Source organism: Oreochromis niloticus, linkage group LG8 (genome assembly GCF_001858045.2).
Source record: "Oreochromis niloticus isolate F11D_XX linkage group LG8, O_niloticus_UMD_NMBU, whole genome shotgun sequence".
NCBI classification, from domain to species: domain Eukaryota; kingdom Metazoa; phylum Chordata; class Actinopteri; order Cichliformes; family Cichlidae; genus Oreochromis; species Oreochromis niloticus.
Genome location: NC_031973.2, coordinates 30,351,527 through 30,363,990, shown reverse-complemented (window position 1 = coordinate 30,363,990; position 12,464 = coordinate 30,351,527). Strand labels below are relative to the sequence as shown.

The 12,464-nt window shown below is 38.8% G+C and overlaps 1 protein-coding gene across 3 annotated transcripts in view; it reads right to left on the bottom strand.

Moving 5' to 3' along the window:
* LOC100707149 (carbonic anhydrase-related protein 10) overlaps positions 1 to 12,464 on the bottom strand; it is a 1,009,504-nt gene that overhangs the window by 24,701 nt on the left and 972,339 nt on the right. For all 3 annotated transcript variants that reach the window (XR_265714.4, XM_005447896.4, XM_013273682.3), the window contains exon 5: positions 4,053 to 4,148. Coding sequence is in view for 2 of the 3 variants with exons in the window: in XM_005447896.4 (XP_005447953.1) it covers positions 4,053 to 4,148 (96 nt within the window). In the remaining variant the exon portion in view is untranslated. The remainder of the gene's footprint in view (positions 1 to 4,052; positions 4,149 to 12,464) is intronic.

The following is a 12,464-nucleotide window of genomic DNA, read 5'->3' as shown; positions in this document are numbered from 1 at the left end:
TCATTAATAATGGTGGAAATGATAGGGTCTAACCGTTGTGCAAGAGTTTTGGTTAAAATCTTATAGTCACAGCACAGAAGACTTATTGGCCTGTATGAACTACACTGTACAGGATCTTTATCTTTCTTTAGTAAGACTGAAATCGTGGCCTGGGTAAGCGTCTGCGGCAGATTTCCAGTAGCAAAAGATTCATCATAGACTGATTTTAGGATGGGTGTGAGTTTTGAAGAGAATTCCTTGTAAAACTCTATGGGGAAACCGTCCGGACCTGGCGCCCTTCCAGTCTGAGACAACTTGATAGCACTCGCTATCTCCTCAATCGACAATGGCTGTTCTAAAGACGACTGAGCATCTGGAGAAAGCTTGGGAAGATCCAGCGAATCAAGAAACGAGTAAATCTCAAGTGAGTTACTACCCACCTCTGATTGATATAGGGTAGAATAGAATTGTTTAAACTGGTCATTAATGACTCGGGGGTTGCGGGATATCGAGTCAGTACCTATTTCAATTCCTGAAATCATTTGTTCAGCTGACTGCTGTTTGAGCTGAAGTGCAAGGAGCCTCCCCGCTTTATCTCCATGCTCATAGTATACCTGTCTGGATTTAAAAATATTTTTTTCGGCTTTCCATGTCATAAGCGTGTTAAATTCAGTTTGCAACAGTAGTTTCTCCTTAAAAAGATCTGGCGTAGGTGAAAGAGCATAGCGCTTATCAATATCTGCAATTTTGTCAGCCAGTTCTTTAAGTTGTTTAGAACGCTCCTTGTCTCTGTGTGCCACATAAGAAATAACTTGGCCCCTAATATAGGCTTTCATAGACTCCCACAAAACTCCCCTTGACACATCCTGAGTGTCATTAATTTCCAAAAAGAAGTCAATCTGATTGTTGAGAAATGTTCTAAAGTGTTCACATAAAAGTAATTGGGGGTCTAGCCGCCATGTTCGTTGGGGCGCTACATTGCCTGGAAAAACTAGACCCATCTGCACAGGGCTATGATCTGATAACACTATACTGTGATATTTGGTGCTGGAAATTAAGGGAAGTAGCTGGTTATCGACAATAAAGTAATCAATCCTGGAGTAACTATGATGAACAGGGGAGAAAAAGGAAAATTGCTTCGTAGTTGGATTTTTTATACGCCAAGGGTCTGATAAGCCGTAAGAACGAAGGAGGGAATTAATAGCCACTGCAGCTGACTTAAATTTCTTTTTTACTATGGATTTAATTTGTTGATATTCTAAAAATCTTTTCTTGTTGATCCCATATTGTGTAACTAGTCTGTCAAATGGAATAAATTCTGTTCCTTTTAATATATGTTCTAAATATTTGATTCCTTTACCACTCCAATCTGGAAAGTTTATCATATTATTGTTTTGTAATATGTCAGGGTTGTTCCAGATGTATGTTTGCATGGGATTAATGAAGAGTCCGTCAATTTTAGAAACTCCCACCATGCTGTCAGAGAACAGCTGATGCTGACGCTTTTGAAGCATTCATGTCGTTGGATGTTTGAGCTGATAAATGGTAGGTCTGAAATCTCTAGATTATTGCAAAGTGCTTGTTCTACATCTAGCCAAGGTTCATCTAAGAGGGTATGTTTTAGCCATCCTGAGATAAATTGAAGCCTGTTGGCTAAGAAGTAGTGCTGAAAGTTAGGTAGTTCTAATCCTCCTTTATCCTTGGTCTTTTGTAGTGTTTTTAAGCTTATACGTGGGGGTTTATTTTTCCAAAGGAATTTGGACATATATGAATCTAGAGATCTGAACCAATCTTGTGGCGGTTTAGTTGGGATCATTGAGAATAAATAATTTACTTTTGGTAAGACGATCATTTATAGCGGCAACCCTTCCCATGAGTGATATGGGTAAACATTTCCATCTAGCCAGATCACCTTCTACTTTCTTTAAAAGTGGGATATGGTTTAATTTAGTTAGATCTGCAAGCTTGGGAGAAACATTAACACCTAAATATTTTATATTTCCCGATTGCAGTGGTGTAGAAGAAGAATTATGGGAGGAGCAATTAATCGGAAGGACTGTAGATTTTGACCAGTTAATTAAGTAATCTGATATTCTTGCAAAAGAGTTTATCAATTCAAGTGTTTCGTGCCCACAAATTAGCATTTCGTGTGCACGTTATACCTGTTTCGTGCCCTCGAAATAGTATTTCGTGGGCACAAATAAGTATTTCGCGGGCACGTTATACCCATTTTGTGCCCACGAAGTAGTATTTTGTGGCCACAATTTATTTATTTTTTGGACCATGTATTCAGAGGGACTCCGTAGCTTTCTTTTTCAGTGTACTGATACATTTTATTGACATTTATTTAAAATGCCATGTCATCACACCTTAATGTTTGGTAAAAAATTAGATCTGATGCTTTAGAAAACCTCTTTTCCTAAATTAGTTTTGAGGGTAAGAATACCAAAATAATTAGTTCAACAGAATTTAAAGATAAACCTTCTCATTGCAGACTGGATTTTGGAATTCCTGAAAAGGATCAATACATTTATTTGGTTTTCATATTGTTGTGTCCACTGGAATCAAATATTTTGTTTTTAAAAACATTGAAAATATTAGGAAACATGCTTCTATACTTCACCCACTTAGTCTACCTGTCCAATCAGTGCACCTGCTTAACTAGCAATTTAGGACTGCAAGCCTTACTGCAAAAGTTCCTGAATCGCTGCACTAGCCAGAATATGCTCTATATTGTTATGTTTTTAAAATATTCGAAAATGCTGAAAAATAAACCGGTGCATTGGTACATTCATTTTTCCGTTGACCCTGACTAATCTTCCAGCTGCTGTAAAGCGGGAATGCTACCACCACCATGCTTCACTATATGGACGGTATTGGCCAGGTTATAAGTGGTGCCTAGTGCCTGGAGTAAGGTCCTTCTACCCTGATTGCTCAGATTGGCTGGGGGGCCAGTTTAGGAAGACTCCTAGTGGTTCTGAACTTCTTCCATTTATCAGTGATGGAGGCCACTGTGCTCAATGTGACCTTCAGTGCTGCAGACATTTTTAAGGACCTTCTCCAGATCTGCGCTTTATTACAATCCGATCTCAGAGGTCTACAAAAAAATCCATTGACTGCATAGCATGGTTTCTCTCACATGTACTATCAAATGTGGGACCTTATATAGACAGTTCTTGCCAAATCATGTCCAGTCAACGAAATTTACCACAGGTGGGCTCCAATCAAACAGAATGCACCCAAGCTCAAATATGAGCGTAATTATTTTTAAGGTTTTTAATAAATGGTAAATGGACTGATTCTTACATAGCGCTTTTCTGCTCACCAGGAGCACTCAATGAGCTTTATACAACATGCCACCTTCACCCATTCACACAAGCACTTCTCCTATGCTTTGTAAGCGCTTTCTACCTAACATTCACACACATTCACATTCATACTCCGATGCATGCATCAGAGAGCAACTTGGGGTTAGTATCTTGCCCAAGGATATTTGACATGCACACTGGGGGAGACAGAAATTGAATCACCAAACTTCCGATCAGTAGATGACCTGCTATACCTCCTGACCTATAGCCACCCACAAGAACTTACGTACATGTTTTATTTTTTAGGCATTTGAAACAATTTCAAACAAATGTTATTAACTTCGTAATTATATGGTATTGTGTGTAGAACTTTGAGGTGAAAAAAATGTATTTAATTTTTTTGATTTTGGAATTTTCCGGGAGCAGTGTATACTCATGACAGTGGAGTTCAACACTCATAGAAGCTATGGCATTCTGTCAAAGTAGGAAAACTGCGTTAAGTTATTCTTGAATAAGTATATTGTTACTGGCTTGTAATACTGATTAAACCAGGTCAAAGTTAACATGGCTTTCATGCCCAGATTCAGTATGAATGTATAAAACTCAGAATGTAGCAATTTGCATTCTACTGGATGTTATTGCTATAACTCAGAATGTCATAGTAACTGTAGGTTGTTCTGTATCAAGATAAACTTCCATTTGTGTGAGTGAATACAAGTACACATATGTATTCGCGCAGTGATTAAACATATGTATGAGGTTTACCTTCATGAATATAGACACTATGACCAGTCCATTGGGGCTTTTTGCAGCTTCTGTATAATTTGTGTACAGCTCATGATTGTAGTGGATCAGCTGAACCTGGAACACAAAGAGAAGTAGGGAATTATAGAAAGAAAATCATCAGTCTGATAGTTTTAGTTTAAACATCATGAAGGTGCTTGAAACAGTTACTATAAAATAGAAACCTTTGAGCACCTTTGTCAAGAATGTATAGTTGCCTTGTATCGATACTCAATCATTCACTTAAATCTTTCCTTATGGCTAGCATATCAGATGATTAAAAAGGGAAAATCAATACAAATCTCTTGTAAATTAAAATGGAAGCAGCTGACATGCAGATAATTTGTATACTCAATGTGTATAAGGACAGAAGTAATATGAAGGACATTAAGAGACAGGGATGTTCTGTCATTATTTGCTCTAAGGCCAGCCTGCTGAGAAAGCTAAACAATCTTCCAGCATAAGGTTAATATTTGACTGACAGATGCTTCATCCACAACAGCTGTTCGGTAGCTTAGGCCTGTTAATGATGTTTTGGCATGGGCAGACCCAACCGCTCAACTTCTAACTCTTAAATTTAAAATGCCTAACCTAATCGCATTTGAAAGATGTACAATATATCACAAATAGGCACTTCTTAGAGAAAAGGTTTAAAAGTATCAGATTTTAACAATGAACTGAAAGCAAAAGAGGACAGGGAAATTAAATACATTTCTGTAGTTGACAGGAAAGTAACCCATGCAACAAACAAATACATTTTTATTCGATCTTTCAATCACACCAGGAACCAGAGCCTTTTGGCTTCCGTTCCTTTTGTGTGCCATTCCTGTGTCTTGTTTCCTCCTTTTTTATCTGCTCTTTGTAGTATGGCGGGGTCTCCATGCTAAGGGAGGTCAGTGAAGTCTGGGAATAGCATTACCACAAGGATTCCCTGCAGACCAACACGATGATTTTATTCATTTTACTATTTTTCTGTCTATAAACTGCAAATACAATACAATATAAAATACAATACCCTTTGTCCCCTCCGTGAATTGCTACTTTATTGTGGTGGAGGTGTGGAGGGATATGGTTACCGGTGCCACACCCTGTGGCCATGTCCATGGGTCCCAGCCCAGCACAGCCTAAAGAGGGGATTATGGGTCCACCCTCCTACATGCCCACCACCTGCAGGAGGTGCCACAGGAGTTGGGTGCAGTGTGTGCTGGGCAACGGCCAGGGGCAGAGACCCTGACGGACTGATCTCCAGCTCAGGGAAACTCAAAGTGCAGGAAACTGGGTGAGGCAGGCATTCTCATGATGTCAGTATGGGCATGTCCTACCGGGAAGAGGCCCTGAGACAGAACCAGGACACGTTGGAGAGATTATATCTTTTGGCTGGCCTGAGAGTGCCTTATTTTTCCCCAGGAAAGGCTGGAGGAGGCTACAGCTTGGAGAAGGAGTTCTGTGATTCTCTGCTTAGGGTGCTGCGACCAAGCTCCAGATAAGCGGAAGAAAATGGATGGATGGACATACCCTTTGTGATGTCAACCATTGTTTAGTGAAGTTCCTTTGACATTTTCCTGTTCCCATCTCAGTATTATTATTGAAACTAGGCTTCATAAGTAAGAAACACATTTCAGAAAAAACAGGAACTGAAAGACGTCTGCACTTCTGGCAGCTATAAACATTCATTGCAAAAATGTAATCATCCTACATGCATCAAAAACTATTTACCATTTTTTCACAAAATATCTTCTTTGCATTAGGGGCTACAGTTCCTTTATGGTTACCCCTAACCCATAACATTATAGATTAAAGTTGGTTAGCTTAGCATTTGTGCCATAAATAATAATAACTTAAAAATACAAAACTATACCCATAGTATTTTATCCAAGCACACAAATATTAGCACAGGAGAAAAAGTCTGCTTTTTTAGGTATTAAAAAAATCTGTCACTTACTTCTTAGATTGGCAGAATGCCTAAAAATGTATTACCTTTACATTATAGTTGTTCAATATGTGGTAATATACACAATGACCCCCATGAATACAAAGATGGTAAATAACTTATTTCAAGCACAAACGGCTGACAATAATTTTCAGATTTTTCTCGAAGGCTTTCCCTCCTCACCTCCACAAACTTCTCCTCCTCCCTCACTGGCAAAGAGCATACTGTACAGGGTTATATAAATAAACAGTTATAAGAGGAGAGTAATTATGAAATGCTTGATTGGGAGAGTGCAGCACAGCAGAACTTCTATAAATGCAATCAAGGCAAGAGAGGAAGTGATTAGAGTCCTTTGCTGATCTGATTAGATTTTTAGGTGAGAGTGGCAGAGGCAGCCAAAAGAACCCATCCCCACTCTCCCAATGACAAATTGCCCTAGTGTGCTGCTGGTGGGCAATAAAAGGCCAGTGTGGGCCATAATAAAGTGAGAATGTCTGCCAAATAGAGAAGGGAAAAAAGAGGGCGAAAATAGAGGTTGTAATTAGACACAGAAATAGTTACAGAAAGAGCAGAAGAAAGATAATTTTATGTGTTGGCCAGACTGGTGAGCCTACTGTACCTCATCATTTATTGCAGTTTCGCGCTGTTCAAACAACTCACACTAACTATTAAGTTCAACACCTCTGTCAATGTAACAGGAACATGTTACTAAGGCTACGTTCACACTGCAGGTCTTAATGCTCAATTCCGATTTTTTGATCAAATCCGATTTTTTTGTCTGCTTGTTCACACTACAAATAAAATGTGACAGCAAACGCGCTCTAGTGTGAACGATCAAAGCGACCCGCATGCGCAAAAGAAGACGTCACACACAACTCGCTCTGTTTAGACCCAGAGCAAACAATATTGTTTGACTGGTGGCCCTTAATATAAAGACTTCGGACTTTACGTTTCCCAATTTTTGCTTTAAGTTATTTTGTTATTTACATAATAATGTAGATAACCTAATAATTATCCTTATTGCTGTTTTAGAGAGGCGGTGCTTCAAAGGATAGTTGCAGATTTCGGTCAGAATCTGCAGATTATACAGTACAAATAAAATGTTCACGTTGTGTTCCCAACAGTTTCACTGACATCTACGCTGGATGGCCAGGAAGCGTTCGCGATGTCTTCTCGGGCGCTTCTCCGGCGCTGATAATTGGCATCTGTCCTGTGTCAGTGACGTAAAAGACGGATTTAATGCGACATGACCGTTCAAACAGCAGTCGCTTTCTAAAACATCGGATATGTATCGGATTCAGTACCACAGAGTGACCCAGATTGGATTTGAAAATATCGGATTTGTGCCGTTCACACTGTCATACCATGATCGGATATGGGCCGCATAGGGTAAAAAAAATCGGATTTGATGCGCTTTCGCCTGCAGTGTGAACATAGCCTTAGATTCAGCGGTAACACTGTGTTTCATTCTGCTGAATATTATACAGTTCCGTAACACTAGAGTTCTGAGTGGGAATCTAACAAGTTTTAGCTGTAATGTGTATCGGACATGATGTATCGGACAGAGTAAAACTTAGTAATACTGATAAAAGTACATACTGGAGGCACAAATTTAGCCATTTAAATCATGTAAGTGACTTTTACATCCCATTGTATCCACCAGATCACCAGTGACCAGTTTATGGCTAGGTTCACCTCCACTCCTTTATATAGAGTTTTTTTTACAAATGGCATTGACTTGTCTACTGTTTGGTGACCCCTGACATTGTCCCAAGTCCATGTTGTGATCAGTTTTGGTTTGGTGTTCACAGACATTAGTGGGACCTGAGTTAGCTCTATTCACTGAATTGGACTATAAACAAATTAGTCACTGGAACATATCCTGTTTGCAAAGGCCTAGAATGCACGAGAACTTCATTGGAACATTCTAAGTACTAATAGTCAAGTAAGGTAAGTTCACATCCCATCTTTCTAAGGTGATTGGAAAGAAAAGCGTCTGGACTTCTTTAAGACGTTTCACCTCTCATCCGAGAAGCTTCTTCAGTCCTAAAAGCAATTGGTGGGAAGCCCCAGATTTTTAAGTCCTATGGGAGTGTCCCCAAGAGGGTAATGGACCCGCATGGACCCTATTGATCTTCTACCTAATCACACGAGCCAAGGGGTGAAAATGGATATGGGTCACAATCAGCCAAGGTTTCGGGTGAACCCATTGTGAAACCTAGCCCCACCCTATCATGTGATTTACTGAGGTCAAAAGGCCCGGAGTGCTCCACCAGTTGCTCTTAGAACTGAAGAAGCTTCTCGGATGAGAGGTGAAATGTCTTCAAGCAAACTTGATGCTTTTCTTTCCAAGCTCCTCAGACTACAATGACCTGGATGACTGAAAACACATCCGATCTTTCACATTTTTTACCTAATTGTTTTCCCTTGTTTGATTAGGTTTAGGCATCAATAACTTTTAGGTTTACATCCTTTCACAACTATAACTACATGTTTGAAGGCAACAACAAACATCTACAACAAGCCTCTCCTCCATTCTTTCCATTATCAACAACACAGAAATCTGTAGCAAACAGTTATATTATAGTCATCAAGGGACTGCTAATTAATATCTTCCACACACTGAAAAACACACAAAGCATTTAATGCATATTGTCAGTGCTAGCTTTGTTAAAGTTTTGCCTTAAATAATCAAGTTCATGAATGGCAGAAAGACATTTCATTATCACCACTTACATTTGCAGAAGCACTGCCATCAAAAATTTCCAAAAACATATAACAAAAAATAATGTTTCAGTTTAAAGCTGAAAAACATGTGATTCATCAAATACATCAACAGTAACAGTGAAATAAGGCCAGCATTAAGTCAAACATCAAACTGTAGCTTGTTTGATAAATACTGGAAATATATCAAAATATTAAAATTAAAGAAGAATTTTTCACATGATTCCATGGGAAACCCTCTAAAAAAACAACCACACTAAAACTTTCCACTGAATGCAGCTCTTCTAAGTACTTGGTGAGTTAGCAGCTTCTTTGGCCATTTTTAGGTCAGTTAAACCTGGATGGAAAGCTGCACTGAATGAACAGGGTATGAATGGTCACTATTATTCACAACAAGGGGTCATGACAGTGTCTTTATGGCATGATGGCTCGGTGCCTTCAGGGATAGGGAAATATGGAGACAGCAAGTCGATACAGGAAAGAAGGGTGCTTAGCACTAACAGCTTTCTAAGCGCTGGGCTGGAAATGATGCTCCCTGTCTCAGCCTTAGTTAATCCTTGGATCCTTCTTCAGATTAACAGGATAATGTATAGTATCAAGAAACCTACAAATGGAGAAGTCTTGCTGCCATGTACAAATATGCTGATCACACTCTGGATATGTATCTGCATTGCTTTTTTGCTGTCGTTTTCCACCATGTTTTTTTTTTCTAATGTGGCAGAAGCATCGCTCAATCAAATCAGCTGTGCTAGTACAAAATAAACCGCAATGGTAATTGAACATAAACCCAAATTTAGGTTTTTTTTCTTCAGATATTTTTCTTCAAAAAAAGCCATGCACTGGTGTTCTGATGCAGTTGTAATCCAAGATCCTTCACAACAAAGCTACTGTGGTGCAAATGTGGGTATAATGTCCCATTTAATAGTGATTAATGATAATTAGAGCAAGAGAAAATAAAATAGGAAGAGTCTCCTCATCTGCAGCTCTATGACCAATAATCTGCCACAGCGATATTAGCTCAATGTGATTTTCTGTGTGTGACTATATTTGAAATAGGATATCCAAGGTATGTTTCTGTGGCTGATGGGGATTTAAAATGTTTGAAGCGACTGCCTGTGGCAAATCCTTTTCAAACACCTGACAAGATTTGAATTAAATGTATCTGGATCCCCTCTTCAGAAATAAGTGCTGTCTCTTTCTGTCTGTGGGGCTGACACTGTCAAATGTATTAGGTGTAAATTTAATTTTCATTAAAACTAATATTGAATGGCACTTCCTTAAGTTATTTGTCCATGATCATGTTGTTTTATTAGATAATATAAATCAGTAAAAAAAAAAAAAAGCCCATGAAGGAAACTGGTCTATTCCTATTGATGATAAGGTTTCAAATGACAACAAAAGTTTGACATTGCTTTTAGTTAATGAGATAAAAGTCTCTGCACATATAGGATTGTTTATTGGTTATAAGGGCTGCAGTCACCCCAGCCATAAACTGTTCAAGCTACTTCCATCAGGCAGGAGCTACTGCGGTATCCGGTCCCGAACCAGCAGACTGAGAGACAGCTTTTTCAATCAGGCCATCAGACTGCTGAACACTTCATAGACACCTCACCTTCACTTACTGGAACTTCAACATTATGCACTCCATACTGTACATAAATGCCATTTCTTTTGTACAATATCCAACTGCTAACCTCTGTATATTGTATATTTTATTTTATTTTATTTTATTTTATTTTATTTTATATATATGAATGCGCACACACACACGTATATATACATATTTGGTATACATATTCAGTAATTCTCAGATTCCCTTTCTTATATTTTGCTTTGTTCTTATGTTATTGTATTTTGCACACCTCTGTTGCTTGTGAAGCTTGCACACAAGAATTTCACTCGCATGTGCTGTACCAGTGTACCTGCACATGTGATGTGACAATAAAAGTGATTTGATTTGATTTATTAGGTGCCGTTAGGGAGATTATTACTGAAAAATTCTCACACACACTACTGAAACACTCTCGCACACACTACTGAAACGCTCTCACACACTCCACTGAAATGCCTTTACACACACTACTGAAAACCAAGGCATTTCAAATGAACAGGAAGGTGTTTCAGATGAACACAAGGTTGTTTCCTGAACAAGAAAGTAAAGGAAAAAGTGGTACATTGGGGTCCCTATGGACCCCAAAGCGCTTTACACTACATTCAGTCATCCACCCATTCACACACTGGTGATTGTAGCCACAGCTACCCTGGGGCGCACTGACAGAGGCAAGGCTGCTGGACACTGCGCCACCGGGCCCTCTGACCACCACCAGTAGGCAACGGGTGAAGTGTCTTGCCCAAGGACACAACGACCGAGACTGTCAGAGCCGGGGCTCGAACCGGCAACCTTCCGATTACAAGATGAACTGCCAACTCTTGAGCCACGATGGTATAATGTGTGCAATACCAACAGTATTTTTTTTTCAATGCCCCGTTGCAAAGAGTTGGTAAATCTGGCTCCTATGTATTACAATACCTTAGTGTAACATATTTCTATAATGGCAAAGTTTCCGATCTTATTAAAAAAAAAGACTGTCACTCACTATCACCCCACCAAGGCAGATACTATATAATGATATATGATATAATACAATACAGTATATAAAATTAACTCTTCTGTTTGCCTAACTATATCAGTTTCAACTAATTTGCCATTTCTGTTGTCCCTATTTATTTTTTGTAGCCTCAAGTTTCTAATGGCTTGTGACAATAAGCTGGTGTGTCTAAAGCTCCAAGATTTTCACGAGCTAACGGAGATGCTAATCCCAAAGGTATTTAAAATCAAAGCCCTCTATGTAAGGACACTTTTAATAAGATCCCAATAAAACGAAAAAGTATCATCATTTGGGAAAAAATGTCAACAATTTGTCTCCAAGCAAAATAACATATATTTATTTAAAACAAATGTTTGGGAGCAACCAAGATGGATATTTCTTATTTTAATTTGTTTAAGATAAACTATAATTTCTTGCTTTTGATGTATATTTTTGGTCTTTCTCTGTTGAAGAGTGAATCAGATAAGGACAAAGATCTTTCCCACATCTCCAGCTCCAAATCAGCATTAAGCAGGTGTGCAACTGATAAGGACAGTGACAATGATTGTTTTGAAGTTGATACTCAACAAATTCAACGAGACATGAGCAGCCAAGTCACTAAAAGGTTTAGAAGTCATGTTAAGCGTGATAACCCGGGCACTAGCAGTGATGAAGAAGATGATACTGGCACCAACTGTATTGCCAGAAGGGTTGGTAAAAGATGAAGAGCAAAGCAAGTAAGTGATGGGAGCAGCATTTGTGATGAAGGTTTACGTGGCAAGAAGTGATAACAAACCTGGCACAAGCAGTCACAGCAGAGGTTTCATGGCAAGAAGTGATGACATCCCTGCCATGAGTGTTAACGCTGATGATTACTCCTCACATTTAACTCTCGCGGCATCACTTTCTGGCAATCCTTCAGATGATGAATAATTAAATCAAGCTATATAATTGCAAGCTTGGAGAGTCAGATGTACGGAATTTGAATTACAGGTTTCCAGAATTGTCAAATCAATATAAAACTTTAAATCTCTATGATCAGTATGACACATATTCTCAAATTCTGTAAAATGACCATGTAGCTGATATATTTTATTTTGTGTTTTATTTTCTTTTTTTAGTGTAGAAAAAGTCCCGCTTCAAGAGATACTG